The 19,336-nt window shown below is 40.4% G+C and overlaps 1 protein-coding gene across 3 annotated transcripts in view; it reads right to left on the reverse strand.

Moving 5' to 3' along the window:
• The window catches only part of LOC117299307, a 72,043-nt gene that overhangs the window by 51,364 nt on the left and 1,343 nt on the right, over nt 1–19,336 (reverse strand). For all 3 annotated transcript variants that reach the window (XM_033782812.1, XM_033782811.1, XM_033782810.1), the window contains exon 2: nt 17,848–17,949. In XM_033782812.1, the coding sequence (XP_033638703.1) occupies nt 17,848–17,949 (102 nt within the window). The remainder of the gene's footprint in view (nt 1–17,847; nt 17,950–19,336) is intronic.

The raw sequence follows: 19,336 nt of genomic DNA on the forward strand, positions 1-19,336 counted from the left end.
ATTCAAACAACAGAGGGCGTTACTATACTTGGTTTGATTTCCAGCTTATACTGCAGAGAGTCGTTATCACATTGCGATACGAGATAGTAACGTTTTGAACCAAAGCTGTTGGTGACATCTGCCCCCGAGGGTGTACAACACCAATGGAACCCATCACAGAGCAGCCCTCGAAATAACCCCACGTCACCAACAGCAATTGCTGTGGTGCCCTGTGGTTCCCTGTGGTTCCCTGTGGTTCCCTGTGGTTCCCTGTGGTGCCCTGTGCTTTTGCTGTGGTGCCCTGTGGTGCCCTGTGGTGCCCTGTGGTGCCCTGTGGTGCCCTGTGGTGCCCTGTGCTTTTGCTGTGGTGCCCTGTGGTTCCCTGTGGTTCCCTGTGGTGCCCTGTGGTGCCCTGTGCTTTTGCTGGGGTGCCCTGTGGTGCCCTGTGGTGCCCTGTGCTTTTGCTGGGGTGCCCTATGCTTTTGCTGTGGTGCCCTCTGCAAGGTTCTTAAACAAACTTAGTGCCCCTTCATGAAGACAATTTGCCAAACGTGGGACCCTTTCAAACTGATTCAAGACACTTTGATTCCCTTATTAATAGCCATGTCAGCAACAACTGTGCAAACAAATCCCTCGGCAGTTCATGCAAACACATACTGCAATGCCAATTATTTGAGCACCAGAAACATTTAAGCCTATCTAATGTTTATAAAGACTAGTCTAATCAACTCCCCCTAATTAAATCCTCACTAATTAGGGGCAAACTCCATTTACTAATGATGCCCACTGGCATAGCATTTATTAAATCACACAGTAGCACGTTGCTTCACATCAAAGTGACAGACATGACAGAGCAAAAGGAAAAATACTTGGAGTTTGCACTCCAGAAATTGTCTCTTCAGATTTTACACTCATTAACTACAGCCAAACACGGAGCGAGACAAAAAGCGACTTAAAGGACTTCTCACCAACGCTTGATGTTTTATGGCACTATTGAGGCGTCCTGCAATGCATTAATAACATGGTACAAGGTTCACTCCTTTTTATCTTTAAAGGTGCAGGATTGATAGAGCTGACAAAATAGTCTCACACAGTGTTCATGTTTTGTGTGATCAACCATGTACATGAAATATCGAGCTGTAAAAACTTTGGATTAATCCTTTGTGTGATTCAGGAGAAATAGTGAAAAAATATGCACAGTTTTTAGCATGTCGATCACATGATACATTACCTTCGGGCCTGGAGTTTCATCTTTGAGCAAACAATACCATTTTCATTTTGAAAAGGGCACTTCCGTTTGGAAATCTTAAAGTCTAAGGGAAACTTTGAAGGGGCACCAAGGCCAAGACCAGGGGCAACAGAGGCCACGGCCTTCGTAAAATCCCAGTCCTGTACCTTTAATCAAAAGTAGGCCTACAGATTAAATGTTTTGCGTGAAAACGACAGTGACTGTAGAGTGTTTGTTAGTTTCCTCCGTTGATGAGGCCCAGCGTCTGTAAAGAAGAGCCCCGGTGATGTCACAGACACTTGTGAATGATGTTTCTAGGGTATCGATGTTACTCACTGACCAGACACAGATGCCTGGATGGACACTCCGCACACTACATGAGAATAGGAGATGTGTACAACCGGATACGTGTACAACACCACGCCAGACAAAAGACATCATTGTTAATCAATCTACGTCTGACCTACTTGCTCCTAGACACAACCTTCCATCTTTCACTGTCTGTGATGATAGGTTGACTTTGTGGTTTAATCACCATTCCTCCTTCTTCCTTTGCCTTCCGTTCAGGGTAGTAAACAAAACAAAGAAGACTTTCCTCTGATTGGGTTTAAGGGAAGGTCTATGTTCGGTAACCATTCTATAAATGAATGGCAATAAAAACTTACTTGGCTAGATGAAGTACTGTACATGTACAACATCTCAATAAAGCATTATTGAGAATACTTTCCATTTTAATTGATGTTATAATAAGACTTAAAATGTGGCCGTTACATCACTTTAAAACATGACAAGACAAGACCAAAAACTGAAACCTGTTTACCAACAAAATAACAGTCTCCTAAATACTACACCTCCTACGTAAGACACCCCTAACCCCTTCCCCCCCCCAGCCCCACCCCTCCCCTCTGCTAAGTGCTCTCCGCACACCCACACTGTCGAAGAGGGCTGCACAGAGTAATTCAAACTCCATTGCATCCCATTGAGGTGGAGAGAGAGACCTCACGAGATACTACGTAAAAAAACCTTCATTGATTAGGAAGTCATGGCTTTGCATACATCATTTCTTATGGGAGCTGTCACTAATGCATTGCAATTCGGGATCTTACATGTGAGATGTATCTTTACATTAGACCTACATGATCTATACTTGTTTTTACTCCGGAGAATGCAAATAGTGGTGCGTGCTGACTGATAAACTTGGCACGAAATGCACACAACGACAGCACTTTTATAAAGTGACCAGTTTGCCCTACACAGGCATTGGTACTTTGGAAAAAAGTGTGAAAATTTTACCAAGTAAAAGGGCAGATCTACTTGTTTATGATGTATACAGTGTAGGGTTTACATGTAATAGGTTTGCAGGTTTTTTAATCACATTTTTTCTGACTTCCAAGGACAAACAAATTGGAACGCAGACTGGATTTAGACTGAAGTGAGGAAGAAAACATGCCTGCACACAAGCAAAAATCTGGGTTCTGAGAAAAACTAACTTTTTTTTTTAAATGAACAGCATTTTTTTTTCAAACTGCTGTTTCGGAAACTGCTTACAATGTTAAAATCTTTGGTGATATTGATACACATGTATTTGACCAAATGGAGAGTGTAGAAAAATATTTGAAAACAAGGGCTGACCTACAATACAGTTCTTGTGTATGATGCAGGATTTGATAGACTTTTTAGGGCCACATGTATTTAATCACAGTTTTTCAGAATTTGTTTTCATGGGTAAAACATTTTTGAATCGGAGAATACAATGTCTTTCTAATGTAGGCCTAATACTGCCGTGCTACTCATGTGCTGAAATAGAACTCTTGACAGTACAAATGTCGTCATGTGTTATTCTCAGAATGCTACTTTTGGAGTGGCACAAATGTGGCAGTCCAGTGTCGCTAACACACGCCAAAAAAGATATATTTTTTCTTCAACACATGGTCGTTGGATTAAAACTTCAAAATGTTTACCCAGATGGAATTCTGCACCCATTGCCTCACTACTGGTTTTGGGTTATCCCATTAACATGGGATTGCCTAATAAGGTCATTGACAACAAAGACGAGTCACCAGTCCCCCTGCTGGCAAATCACTCTCTGTGTTGGTTTTTCAGTAAAAGGACAATCCCATTTAAAGAGGGGGTGACTTTCACTGGCTTTGTGGTTGACTGCTTTCTTTCCAGCAACTCTCTACATGTTGTTCAACCTCATTCCCAGTCAGGCTCACCCATTCCCAGTCAGGCTCATCCATTCCCAGTCATGCTCACCCCTTAAAGCCAAGTAAATTAAATAACTTGTTGCTCATTCCTGCCCCCTATGATTTTGGACGTCGCATCATTTTTTTTTTCCAATTTTTTTTTTAAAGTAATCTATTTATCGAGTCCAAACAATCTACTACATGTACAGAAAATCTAATCCCAATGTCGTGACTGCGTCACAAGCTTTTAATTTAACACGCCTCCCTGAAGAAAGTGATCTGCCCTACATGGTAGCAAATCGGAGAATGGGTATCAACTGAAATGCAAAATCTGGATTATCTCTTAAATCCTGCAGCCTTAATCCATCTGCAAGGATTAGTGAACAGTACAATCCAGTATGCTTTTGTATGACATTGTAGTCTTTATGATGTACAATTCATAGCAAACGATCACAGTGTGTATGGTGCAGTGACATGATGCTACAAGTGTACCGTATTGCACTGTCTCCCAATGATGACTAGAGCAAGCTAGTCCAAACGTTGAGACCAACCCAAGAACTGACTCCGCGGTAGTACAGTAAATTATGATCCTCTAAGCTAAAGTAGTAGTCCAAGCCTAATTTCTATACCATCCGCCCAGGTAATAGTTCAAAAGCAGGACAGTTCTTTTCAGAACTGAGAAGTCTCCCACACACCCGAACAATCTACTCCGCGGTAGTAGAATAAAGAAAGACAGTTCTCAAACAACAAACTCTACCTGGCAAGTAGATACAAACATGGTGTTACCGCAAACCATTGATACCTCACCATGCAATGCCTCAAATCCTATGCACTGAAGTATGTACATTGGTATGTACACATTTGTAGCCGAAAGATAATGACAGCCAAATGTTCCAAACATTGAGTCGGTAAACCACTAATTTCTTTTTTAGAACCACAACTCATTAGGGAGATAATTATTATGCTTGCAACCTGTTCCTCTATTACATATGTTCCTGTACTCCACACCCACAGTTTACAATGGTGTTTACCACAAACCTCAGTTTCTAGAATAATTTACGTCCAAATCCTACTCATGTCTTACAAGGTCTGGGGTGGATTTCACAAAGTTAAGACTAGTCCTATTTTGAGTTAGTAAGCAATGCTAAAGTACTCTGCATTATAAAATACAGTTCATGGACACGTGTAGTCTATATTCTCTTTACATACACGTACACTGTACACAGAGTGAAAGTTCCACAGTTTGTGTACCTTGCAAATCATACCCACCCGTAATTAGAGGTGTGGATTACAGTATCGATTCCTTAATTAGGTTTCCAACTTGCTTGATTAACGAGGTAGCGCTCGTACATTACATTACGCACCGACACTCACAGAGTACAACTTGTTGGCGACAGATCAAAAAGCGAAACCCAGCATTAGATGGAAATATAGTTATAAGGTTTTCAGCGAACCGATATTAAAGGGAAGACGCATTTTCAGATTTTCAGATTTTTCCAAGATTTCAGATCTTTATTTTGTACAAAAATAAAAAGCTGTTAAAAAAACCATACAAAAAAATTTAGCACAAAAAAACGCTGAGCAGAGACCAGGGCCCAATTTCATGGCTCTGCTTACCGTAAGCACAGAATCGGCGCTTACGGTAAGCAGGGAATTCTGTGCTTACGGCAAGCGTATTTCACATGTTAGCGGCGAATTTTAGCTTCTGCGCGTGCGTACTTCACGTTACTAGGCATTCTACGCTTACAAGGCTAGCGCAGAAATTTGACGCTTGCAAGTAAGCGGGGAAACGCGATCGTAAGCGCAAAATTTGGCGGTAAGCAGAGCCATGAAATTGGGCCATGTACCGCCGAGCAGAAACAGCTTACCTGCATTACTGTCAGTAATGCTTTTCAGATTCAAATTTTGGGGGATAAAAAGTGAGATCTTTCCCCTATAACCACAGAACATTGTCTATACTTTTCAAAGGTACTTCTTTCCAGGTAAGTTTTTATTGTCATTAATTTTCAGAGTCATTACCAAATTCAAAGACCCTTTAAAAACATGTAGTCAAGTGAAAGCAAAAATGAGACTTTCATTTAAAGGGAATGTACACTATTAGTAATTATCAAAGACCAGTGTTCTCACTTGGTGTACCTCAACATATAAACTAACAAACCTGTGAAAATTTCAGCTCTTTTGGTCATCGGAGTTGGGAGAAAATGATGAAAGAAAAAACACCCTTGTTGGACGAATATGTGTGCTTTCAGATTATAAAAGACTTCTATGAATAAAAGACTTCTAGCTAGAAGTCTATTATTATTTTAGTGAGAAATTACCTCTATCTCAAAACCAATGCTACTTCAGAGGGAGTCGTTTCTCACAATGTTTTATACTACATATCAACAGCTCTCCAATGCTCGTTACCAAGTCAGTTTTTAAGTTAATATTTGTTTTGAGTAATTACCAAACGTGTACCTTCCCTTTAACAAAGTCATTAAATTTTATTCAGTCTCATAGAACGGAAACACAGTGACCGCAAATGACAACAGGTATAAATGACATTAAATATATTTTCAAAACAAATGGGACTGTGTTTATTTTATACCTTGATTGTTCATGCTAGTACAATCTCTGTTTATTTGTACAGGCATGGTACGTCTGTACAGCATGTAGTTACGTATGTAAACATAAACAGTACACTCATGTATCTCCCTTTCAGTTTTTTTTTAACCAGGCCTAACAAAAAAATATTAAGGTTTCCAGTGATATGCCATGAAAAGAAAAGAGGGTAGAGCAGGCCTGATACCACACGGAGGCAATGAAGGCAATTGCCTCCGTGTCCCCTGGTCATTGCCTTGGTGCCCTTGAAATGCTCTGACAGTACAAAATATTTGCAATTTCATCATAGGGTGCCCTTTATCAAGAAAATAATGCCTTGGTTGGTGCCCTTGCCCTTTCAAAAATAAAGCATACACTGTATAGCCCTGGTAGAGTATTAAACATTATGAAAAACAGACCTTCATTTTTTTGGGAGAGCTGGTGCAATATTACCGCTGCAGGCCGTGAAAAATAATCCAAGGCACCTAAAGCAATGGACCGTTCCGGCTTTCCACTAAGCTCCGCCCACCGCGCGCGTGAGCAAGACACGTGTACGAGCACTCCCAATGACATTCTGCACGATTCTGCCGCGCGTGCCAATTATACCAAGTTTGTCCGACCACAATCATTGCTGTGATTGGTCAAATGGGTGAACGCGCAGTTTGATTGACAGGCCAGAACGGTCCATTGCCGTGATGCCCTGTGCTTTTGCTGACCCTTTGCAAAGTTCCACTACAAATTAATATTTTCAAATAAAAGTACACCTTACAACACACAAGAGGAAAATTGCTGTGCCCCTATAAGAACTAACTTCAAGACTTGCCCTTGTCTGGTGGATTTGCAGAAAAATAATATTTTTGCTCAGGCTACACTGTACTACAGGAAACAAAATTATTTTTTGTAAGGGCCACCACAAAGATTTGTTCTCTCTCTGGTTTGTGTGTTTATTTGATTGAAGAACAAGTGTTTATTTGCATGTGAAATTTTACTCACTGCACTTTTTCTGCCTCATGATGAGAAGCCAGTGAAGCGTGGATTATCAGATGATGGAAACTACAACGAACAATGGGTTTGGATCTTGGATGTCATCTCCAAATTGATAAACTGGTACCCCGCTTCCCCCCCCCACCCCCCCAGCAAAAAAAAAGGGAAACAAAAAAGAGGAAAGTGCAAGACACATCGAAGACAATAAAACCGGCTTATCACAGAGAAGATGCATGCCCGACTGCATCATCTACATGGCTGCCAACATTGCATCTTGCAATCAGGGAGATATATGGAACTACATTCAACAAGAAAAAACGGAAGATTGTCAAATTTGTTCATCAGAACATGATGTATTCACCACAGAGTACGTATTCATATTACTGTACACTTTGTCAGAGGACCAACATTTACAACCCCCATGTATGAATGCGACATCCTCACTCAATCACTGGCGTTTGGTCATCACTCGTGAAATTACTTAAGTTCTCTTTAAAAAGCAGTATTTGTTAACTCAACTAGAAGTCAATGTTCTCATCATGGGAGTTGCCAATACGTGTTGTTATACCTACTGTACAAATTGTGAAGTTTGATTGGTCGAGAACCAATCACCTGCCGTGCAATAAATACAAATGTATCATGGCTAAAGGTGCGCGCTACGCCTAATGCACGGCTCGCTGGGTAACATGAAAAGTGATGTACACCGGTGTATCACCTTAATTGTTCCCACTTTTGGTCGATTTCCAGCGCTGTACGAAACACGCGCGGGTTCGAGACAGTCAGGAACTGTTTCTTGTTCGACTGCTAATTAAACAATGAATACTCCATCGTAAATGTTTCAGATTACAACAGAACTTCGAGAAGAGGAATATTAATATTACCAAGGTATAACAAAACAATATTGTATAATGAATTTACCACAGAGTACAACATTCATATTATTGTACAGGTTGCCTGAGGACCAACATTTTGATAGTGACAACCCCTTTAGGTTTTGTATGGATGCAACATCCTCACTCAAACACTGGCGTATGGTAATCACTCGTTCAATTATTGTTAACCAACATTAATTATTGCAATATTTGTTAACCAGGCAGACTTTAAAAAGTCTGAACTCAACCAGAAGTCAAAAATTTTCCCATCCCTGCTGTAAGTTCCAGTTGTCCCTGAGTATCGTACGCTCTTTGAGACAAGAAGTGCATTAGGCCTATTAACGTCATACAGTTTCACTTTATTGACAAACCATAGACAAAGGTCTACAAACATATAATGCCTTCGTTTGTGTGCATGCAAGTATCAGTTTCGCAGACTTCATTCAAACAAAACTGATTCGTTCCTTCCAATAACACTTATTTCAATAAACGCTAAACCAATAATTTCTAAGTAAAGTGTACAGTAATAATACGGAATCAAATACAAAAGAGAGGAGAAAATTATGTATTGTCAAGGCAGGTTGGTGAGGGAAAACAAAGATTTTAAAATTAGAAAAACAGAAAAACAGAAAATGTACATGTAGGCGAGTTCCCAAGTACAGACAAATCTTGCTGTAAACAGCAACTGGTTTACACTGCAGCATTTTCTCCTATTAAAGCCATTGGACACTTTCGGTACAGAATTTTTTTTTTACTAAGTTCACAGATTACAAATAGCTTACAGGGTTTACAGAAGGTAATGGTGAAAGACTTCTCTTGAAATATTATTCCATGAAATGCTTTACTTTTTGAGAAAACATTAAAACAATATCAATTCTCGATATCGAGAATTACAGATTTATTTTAAACACATGCCATGACACAGCGAAACGTGCAGAAACAAGGGTGGGATTTCCCGTTATTTTCTCCCGACTCCGATGACCAATTGAGCCTAAATTTTTACAGGTTGTTATTTTATAATAGGCCTATAAGATGTGATACACGAAGTGTGGGCCTTGGACAATACTGTTTACCAAAAGTGTCAAATGGCTTTTAAACAGCTTTATGACTTGGACCAGGAGACAAAATGCAGGCAAATCCCCAAAACACAGGGGTTTTGATGTGGGAAGCCTAGACAGAACAAGATCAACAAACAGATCTAGACAAAATAAACAAACAAACCTACAGACAGACAGCAGGCCCTACCTGTAGATATCAGCATTATAAGTTTGGTTCAGTGGTCGTCGATTTCACCCAAACGCTTCCTAACTTAGGATTAATCTTAGGACTTAGGACGAGTTAATTTCCAGACATCCGAAGATGTGGGACGAATTGAACCCATCCTAAGTACTTCTCCCTCTCAGTTTTTCTGTGTAAGATTTAGGCAATTTTAAATAGTAATGTAATGTTTTACTCCAAATTTTTAACTATGTAACTGTCCATGTAATTCTGCTGCTGGCAGCGAATTGAATAGAATTTTAATAACCCATTGGGAAAAAAAAAGTTAGGACGGGTCATTCGTCCAAACTCGAGATAGGATTTATCCTAGCGTTTCATGAAATCGACCCCTGGTTCACTACATGTAGTTCTTCTATTTAAACAAAAGTAGTTTCAGTGAAACCCCCAAAAATAATAAAACATTGTGTGTAATTTATTAAAAGCATTTAAGGCATGCCTATCATATTACCCACAGCACCCACCACAGCAATTGCCGTGGTGCCCTGTACTCTTGCTATGGTGCCCTCTGCAAGGGTTCCAATACGAACTTACATTTTCCTCATAGAAATGCCCCTACCAGAGGAAAATTGCTGTGCCCCTTCAACCGTGGTGCCCTGTACTCTTGCTATGGTGCCCTCAGCAAGGGTTCCAATACGAACTTACATTTTCCTCATAGAAATGCCCCTACCAGAGGAAAATTGCTGTGCCCCTTCAACCGTGGTGCCCTGTACTCTTGCTATGGTGCCCTCTGCAAGGGTTCCAATACGAACTTACATTTTCCTCATAGAAATGCCCCTACCAGAGGAAAAATTGCTGTGCCCCTTCAAGAGGGCAGTTCAAGGCCTGATAAGGGCCTACAACTACGAACATGTGTCTTCACAATAATATCCAAGATGGCCAAATACAGAAGTGGCTCACTGTAATTAAAGAAGACTTGTCCCAGTCCTCAAATGAATTAACCCCGATTTCCAAACCAAATTATACATACTTGATGACAATTCAAGTGGAGGGACTGGTTAATTCATTAACACGGGACGATTGGAATGTTGCGTGTACTCAACCAGCTGTGCGCAGGCTTTTATTTCAATCAAAACAAAAATGGGGAGAGTGACAAAAAAAACTCAGGGACAAAAAATTTATCCTTGACAAGTTTTTTTACGCACCATGAAATAAAGGTAATGTTGGATCTATAGCTAGATTACAATGTACTGTACACACGTGTATAAAACATTTCATGTACATGTACATAACTTAACATGCGTACTACGTATGTAGTGCATGCATACATCATGTGTGCAATTTATCAAGTAATAAACCACAAGGGAAACTGACTGGGTAAGTTCGCAACTTCCCAGGTTGTATCATTAAAGGCAGTGTACACTATTGGAAATTTCTCAAAATAATTTTTAGCATAAAACCTTACTTGGTAACGAGTAATGGGGAACTGTTGATAGTATAAAACGTTGTGAGAACGGCTCCCTCTGAAGTAACATAGTTTTCAAGGAAGAAGTAATTTTCCACGCATTCGATTTCGAGACCTCAGAATTAGAATTTGAGGTCTCTTTGTGAAATCGACCCCAGCCTCTTATACACAAAAAAGGAAGACCTACTACAAATAATGTATCAGTACCAATGTACATTGGATGCATGCTTGCATTTCTTGTGGAGCCCCCTTTAAAAAGATAAAATGCCTTGCACTGCCCCTTACACACTAGAACGAAGACCTGATAGTACACTAACAATCAGTACCAATGTATGCATGTCATTTCTTGTTTCGTTCAACCTACATAATTCAATCAGCACTCACTGTTTTTCTCTGCTGATACTTTACGTTTAGTTTTTTACTTTGTACATTTAAAAAAAACTAATACTGTGCAATCTAGGCCATTCTACGTATATAAAATGTTTCTTGTTAAATATTTCTTCATAATTATGATTGGTGTGAATTTAATCTGAAGTGCCCTACTCTCCTAAGAAAAGAAAGAAAAAAAATGTATAAGAAAAATCCTATTTAAAAAAATAAATAACGATAACAATAATATTTTTGTTTGGGCGTATCGCACTACATCATCATGCAACTTGTGCAAGAGGGGAACACTAAATCAAGTAATTGTTTTACCCTAACCTTGTGTGCGTTACAAAGTTATAGCTACGGGAAACCTATTCACACTGTACATTAGCTGCCCTTTGACTCCATGATCTAAAATTTGGGGCAGAATTTTATTAATTACCGTTGATGTTCCCTTTTCCGGTTTATGATCAAGACAGTGTCATCCACGTAGGGAGCTTTTAACATGTCACAGCTGGATCGAATTTTGGACCCTCTTAAAATAATTGCAACAATGTGGGCACTAGGTCCGGTTCACAGTATCAACCCTCCCGTCTATTTACCATGTTTACAGTACATTATCTTTGTTCATTAATCCGTCAACCAAGTGACAGGGTATTGCATCAGGCATGAAATGTCATGCAGGCCATTTCATGCAGGCCATAATGACAGGGCCCAATTTCATAGCGCTGCTTAGCGGCCGATTTTGTGCTTACTGTGCAATTTCTATTTCATAGCGCTGCTAACCATAAGCAAACGATTAATGAGAAATGACGTCACAATGCAAATCCATGGTAAGCACGCAATATAGCCGCCCAATTTTTCTGCTAACCTGTGAAATAACGCTAAGGCTTAAGCAGATTGGCTTACCGTTAAGCAGCGCTATGAAATTGGGCCCTGGTCTAATACCCCACGGAGGCAACAAAGCGATTGCCTCTGTTGCCCCTTATCATTGCCTTGGTGCCATTGAAATTCTCCAATAGAGTGACAGGGTAAGTTCCACGGAGGCAACAAAGCGATTGCCTCTGTTGCCCCTTATCATTGCCTTGGTGCCATTGAAATTCTCAAATAGAGTGACAGGGTAATTTCATGCAGGCCATGACAGGTCTGATACTTCACGAAGGCAACAAAGTGATTGCCTCTGTTGCCCCTGATCATTGCCTTGGTGCCCTTGAAATTCTCAAATAGAGTGACAGGGTAATGCATTTGGCCTGGAATTTCATGGAGGCTACGGAGGTTATATGACATGTCCGATACTTCACAGAGGCAACGAAGGCGCTTGCCTCTGTTGCCCCTGGTCATTGCCTTGGTGCCCCTTTGGTACAAATTCCTCATAGAGTGACCTTTACATGTACAGTACTATGCTTTGGTGCCCTTGCCCTTTCAAAAGTAAAGCATACAGCAGGCCTGATACTTCACGGAGGCAACGGAGGCGATTGCCTCCGTTGCCCCTTGCCATTGCCTTGGTGCCCTTGAAATGCTCCAGTAAAAATTTACAATTTCCTCATAGGGTGCCCTTTGCCAAAGAGAAAATGCCTTGGTGCCCTTGCCCCTTCAAAAACGAAGCATACAGGCCTGATACAGGCCTGCATCAATGTGTAATAAGCACTGTACACATGTATACTCAGAAAATTTAGAGTGACTAAAAATTGTTAAATTGGCTCCTTTAAAAAAAAAGGGTCGGGTAACCTTCAATTTTATTTGGCCCCATCAGAGCAGAGGTTCTACAATGTACATACACTGTTACCAGCCAATGTCATGACAGCGCATGCAGTTGTGTAGGTGTAAGGATAAATGGATGTGCAGTCATGTGCTACTGGCCGGTCACACTAAGTTATTTTTAGTGCAGTTAAAGGGAAGGTATACGTTTGGTAATCACTCTTGAAATTTTTGCCAATAAAACTGTTGGTTAGAAGCCTACAGCAGCTTTTGATAGTCTAATTTTGAGAAACATTTCACTCTGAAGTAGAATGTGGTTAAAAAATGTATCTGTTTTTATGCCCCAAATTTTTAATAAATTTGCAGTAACTCAGATGGTGTTGTCCTACAAATGTTTCCTGTATCCGCTCAAAACCGGAAGCATGTTTTGAAATGAAATTTTCACAGGTTAGGTTTTTTATTTACATGTAATAGGCCTACTGTACAATGTACACGTACACACGTACAATCTGTATGTATGTACATGTACAATGTATTGTAGGATTGAAAAGATCGAATGATTCCGAAGCCAAACTTTGCCTTTAATACAAATCACTGTATTATTTATTGAAAGCTGTAAAAAATAATACAGCCACATCACTGAAAATATTTTAATACTGATTTTAATGGTTATTTTGAATAACAGAATTCCTGTATTTATGATGACCATAATTTTTATGAGGGGTTTGTCTGTAGAGGACACACAAATAATGGGCCAAGCTAAACAGAGGATGGTGGTAAACAGAGTCGGGAATCAACAAGCAAGCCCGGAATTCCTTGTTTAGCTGTAAGCGTTGATTCTTTGCTTACAATAAGCAGAGTCATGAAGTCCAATTTCATAAAGCCTGTAAGCACAAAAACTCGCTAAGCATAGTAGCCAATTTCCAGCCAAAAATTATTAGATTTACATTGATTGTGACTGGTGGGGCACTCAGTTTGACAAGCGGCAGGGCCCAATTTCATAGAGCTGCTAAGCACAACAATTTGCTTAGCATGAAATTTCTTCCTTGATAAAAACAGGATTACTATCAAAATTTCCACGTGATTTTCAAGATAAAAGCAAACAACAGCTACATTGTAGATACATCCAGTAACAAGCATATTATGCAACAAATGGAAATTTGGTTGGTAATCCTGTTTTTAGCAACGAAGACATTTCCTGCTTAGCAAATTTGTGTGCTTAGCAGCGCTATGAAATTGGGCCCAGGTCTGATACGACACGGAGACAACGATTGCTTCCATGCCCCCTTGGTGCCCTTGAAACGCTATGACATAAAAGTATAAATTTACAATGTACTGTACATGGTAGGACGCCCTTAAGGAGAAGATGACTCGGTGCCCTTGCCCTTTCAAAAGCAAAGCATACAGACCCGACGCGGTATTTTCTGCTTTTACAACAGCTTTATGAAATCGGCCGACATCTGCACAATACACAATCTCGCCGATATCCATCGTCAAGTACAGTTTTACAGAGCAATTAATGCCCAGGCAAAAAGAGAAGTGACACCATTAAAAGGATTTCCTGCTACCACTCTCAGACTGACAATCAATCACATTAGATTCTCCGCAATGTACGTTAACATTAGGAATAGAGAGAGGCACAATTTGAGTTGGGCAATCTAGATTTTTTACATTTTCAGACACCATCATACGTGATTACGTATTGCATCCAGGTACATGCACCAAGGAGAAAAAGTGGGGCTAGCTGGGGTCGAAATTAAGCATATTTTCATGGTAGTCAGCAGGGCTACATGTAGTAACCAAGAATTTATAGTAAGCCCTAAGGAGATTTTGGTAGCCCGAAAGACACATTATGTCTCGCATAACGGCTCAACCTATACAATAGCACAGTTCTTTATTGTTTGTTATGAGATTTTTGCATAATTTTTCCACTAGCCCTTCGGGCTATCAAACTGGACAAATCAGTAGCCCGGCTGTAAATCTGGTAGTCCCTGGCTAGCGGGCTAGTGGCAATTTTGACCCCTGGGCTAGCCAACCTACATGTGTGTGATACATAATTTATAAATGTAACACATCGTGTACAACTGTAATGTGTAGGCCTTACTGTGTGTTTTACAAGCTACAACATCAAAATAGAATGAGGTACAATCTGAGATGGGCAATCTACATTGTACACGTAATGTGTGATGCAGTAGGTACATGATGTGATTGTAAGTGGGGCTAGCCAACCCGTGTACACGAACATGAATGACACACATCAAGTCAACCTACATACATGTACACATACAGACGCAATGTAGGCAATGTACATATTGGCTAAGTGCATAAATTACACATTATTTCCTGACATGTTACATGTATCAAATGATATTACAATGGTGGGAAATAGCTACATGTCTTATATCGACACGTATGCAGCGCATGGGGAGAACCCCGCAATGTGCAAAATATGATCAACATTCATGTAACACTGTATGTGTGCATCCCCCTGGCAAATAGTCTACGCAGCAATGATATGTGTCATACATGCGGTACATGCTACTGCAGACACTGGACACATGTACTGCGTGGAAGTCATTAACCTCATTACACTACAGAGCCCATTGCAGTCATTTACATACATGTCGTATCATAGGGATGGGCCCAATGTACAATAACAAACCTAGCTTTTTGCCAAGGCCTTCATGGCTTGGACAGCTTCGTAGAGCTATTATCCTGTACGTGGGTGGCAAAACTATGAGGGCCTTTTAAAACTGGTTTGCAGTTTCTTCAATGTTTTTCTTTATAAATCTCGATTTTTAGTACAGCGTTTGTTTGTACATAATTTGTATAGTGATGGCCCCAATGAGCAAACCCTAAACTGGCACAAGTCCTTCTTTATCCTGTTCTTACATTGGTAGCTTTCCCTTTTCTGGTAAGCATAAATTTGTTGTGCTTAGCAAGTTTTTGTGCTGACAGGCTTCATGAAAGTGAACCCTTGTCATTTCACTGTCAGTCAACATTGCACCACGACCAGTGTTATTCTATCTGACATATCTGTGGTGGAAACCTCTTGGCCCCATTTCAATGCATAAAATAAACATACACGTCATACATATTATGCCATGCAGGCTGCATCAATCTGATCAGGTCAAGCTGCTCTGAATTTCTTGCCCGATTGGAAACCGTGTCCAACTAAGAGCAAAGTGTCCAAATTGAAAAGTGTGTGACCAATTAAGAACATAATGTCCCAATTTAATATTTAAACAAGTGTGTCAGGATGACCACATTGAAAAGTGTGTGACCAATTAAGAACATAATGTCCCAATTTAATATTTAAACAAGTGTGTCAGGATGACCACATTGAAAAGTGTGTGACCAATTAAGAACATAATGTCCCAATTTAATATTTAAACAAGTGTGTCAGGATGACCACATTGAAAAGTGTGTGACCAATTAAGAACATAATGTCCCAATTTAATATTTAAACAAGTGTGTCAGGATGACCACATTGAAAACAAAGCCTAACTAAAAACAGTTTGTCAACATTTTAACAAGGTTGTTTAAAATTGGCCACAGAATGTCCAATTTTAAACAACTATGTCCAACTAAAAACGGGGTGTCCAACTGGAAAACATGGTGTCCAAATAAGAATACTCATATCAGTAGACCTTGCTCACGCCTATTGCACAACTTTATGGCGTTTGCCAACCAATAGTGTTATATACAGTTTTGTTCTACCTCGGTTACAAACTGTGAAGTTTGATTGGTCGAGAACCAATCATGTGACACACAACAAAAACGCATGTTACATGGCTTGACGGGCCGGGTAACATGCAAAGTGATGTACACCGGTGTACATCACCTCGATCGTTCCCAGGGTTGGTCGATTTCCAGCGCTGTGTACGAAACACCCGTGAGTTCGAGGGAACAGTGAGGAAATGTTTTTTGTTCGTCTGCTTTTTAGACAACGCACTCCATCGTAATAATGTTTGAAGGAGACAACAGAACTTCGAGAAGAGGAATAACAATGTTACAAAGGTATACAAAATTTGCCTCGTGTTTGCCCACTGGGGTGTACAAAACGCCATGGACCCCGTCACAGCGAGCAACAATTGCATAGTGTTACATACAATACATTTTGGTTGGCAACTTAAAGCAGTATACAAAAGAGCTACATGTACTAGTCACTGTCAGTGATGTCACATGCAATACATGTGTACACTTGTAAAAAAAAACCAAGATATTCCACTGTCACCATTCAGATTCTGGTTGCATTCGTGCCACTTATTTTTCTTACAGATGAACTACAACACTCTTCTCTGAAAGGAGCCACACCCTAACTTTTGGTTGTCTACCAAGAAATCTTCAGGACACTGCATCGCATCCAATAATCCTCGTACATGTAGGTGTATCCTTGGATGTGGGTCAAAGATCTTGTGTTACTTCCAATTCCAATTCCGTCCTTGGGATGGGACGTAAAATTCATTGGTCCGACAAGTTGTGCAATGCATGTAAAAGAACATGGCAGATACATACAGTACTTTGAATATCAATAAGAGAAGGGGTTAGTCCGGTGAGTCTGGCAGTGGCTGCTGAATGTGCCGCATCACCTTGTAAACCTTTATGAGGTGTACATAAATTTGTCTTATAATTCAGCAACTTCAAAAACTGTCATCTGTAAATAATCAGCCTTAGGTGACGTCCATATCGCTATAGACCCATAGCATATTACGAAGTCACACTCCCAAAAAGGAGGCAGATCATTGTGCGTAAAAACATGCGCGTATTCTCAACGATCCTGGAGCGTTTCACGTTATGCAAGGGGGAGCTATTGATTTCTTACACAATACGCGCCTCCGAACAATGAGCGTAATTTTGGGTGTCAACTCTCTTTTGTGCATGTTTGTATCCGATTTTGACACCCAAAATGACACCCAGGATAGGCACGGAGTACGCTGCGCGTATTGCAAGGGCTCTAAAAGGTGTATCCTTGTCTTGAAGATCTCTTGTACCCTCCAACATCACTGTCGAAGTCTCCCACAGAGACCTGCTACTCGCGTCCAAGCAAATTAATGCTAAGCTAAGAAGCAAAACAATTTGCAGGATACCACTTACAAATAGTACATGTGATACATGTACTATTTTGGCTGGTAACCTTAATCTGGTAACCATAATCAATTTGTGCTTAGCTTCTACTTAGGCTTTAGCTGTTCTATGAAACTGGGCACTGGACCACAGCATAGCGTCAACCTGGTGCATGGTTATTTTGATTACAAGATGGATTGCACTTACACTTTGGCGCTGACTGGAGGTTCCCAGGCTAGTTCCCCGGTCCTCAGGTTGCCATACATAGGCCGCTGGGTCTTGGGTTCGATAATCTCCACCCATTCCACCCTGCAGATGAAACAAAAATATTAAAAAGGAATGGTATTAATAAACATTATTCATTTTACATTCATACATTTAGCATCATTCATAACATACATTGGTTGCGTTCGATTAGCTTCCCCGTGTGTACCAGGGGCCGATTTCACTAACGTCTATGTTTGCGATCATCGCTAACACACTTGCGATGAGATCGCAAACCTCAAATCCATCGCAATTGCGATGTCGCTAATTCTGCGTTTCACTAAAGTCATCGCAATTGCGATGACGTTAAAGGGGAATAAAGTTTTTGTACGAGGCTAATAGTAGTGACCTTTGACATCCCGCAACAAAATCGTCGGTCGTCGCTCGAAATGAAATGGCATTGTGCAGTTTATATGTAAGTCGTTGTCATGTTGGTGCCTACGAACTATTGTGGACGATGTTTAGGCATTCATTTACAAAGGGTTAAAGCATTTATAGGCCTATGGCCTCTATTATAATTTTAGATTTTAATAAACAGTTTTCGTAAATCTGTTGTTACGGTGGGGTTGATGAAAATTCTGACATATCTGTCTAATAATATAGCTTCACACTGTCAATTTGCCAATACATTACACATTTTTTCTAAAAATTATGGTTAAAATAATCGAACCCATATAGTATCTCCTTTTTACCGATATTAAGGGGCTCTTTGCTGCAGTTGCGTCGCTGATAGTTGTCATCGGCAATCTGAGTCTACCAGGTAAAAGACCGCAAGACTAAAATAATGTAGCGCCACTCATTTTACTCTAAATCACGGGCAATTTATACGTCAAAACGTACACCGCTATAACTATAAGCACATAATGGCGCAATGTGTCATAAGTTTGCGATGAACTTTTACTTTGCGACCACTAACATGTCATCGCAAGATTGTCATCGCTAAATAAAACTTTGCGACGAGTATATTCATCGTTAAGTTTTAGTGAAATCGTCGGCTAAAAATCCATCGCTAAGTTGCGATGGATTTTAGATTTAGCGATCGATTTCGGCGTTTGCGATGACCAAAACGCGTTAGTGAAATCGACCCCAGGGTTTACACTCGTGGTAGCCACCAGAGGGTAGCCTGAGCTGGGTCGCGAGCCGGGTCTGTGGCGGCTGGCACCGGTGCAGAAACAAGTATCACTTGATGGCTAATCTGAAAACTCCTGTGTTAAGTTAATCGAATGCACCCACTGTACGTTATCAGGCCGGGGCTCAATTTCATAAAGTTGTTACGAAGAAAACTCTGCTTAGCAAATTCCTTAGCTAAGCAAGAAATTACCTGGGTACCAGTCACAGCAATGGTAAATGTATGGTGTTCTGGCTGGTAAACTATTTTTGCTAAGCAAAAGCTATCGGGGGTGTGTCGTCCCCCAAGCAGTCAAGCGTACTA

Source organism: Asterias rubens, chromosome 14 (genome assembly GCF_902459465.1).
Source record: "Asterias rubens chromosome 14, eAstRub1.3, whole genome shotgun sequence".
NCBI lineage: Eukaryota > Metazoa > Echinodermata > Asteroidea > Forcipulatida > Asteriidae > Asterias > Asterias rubens.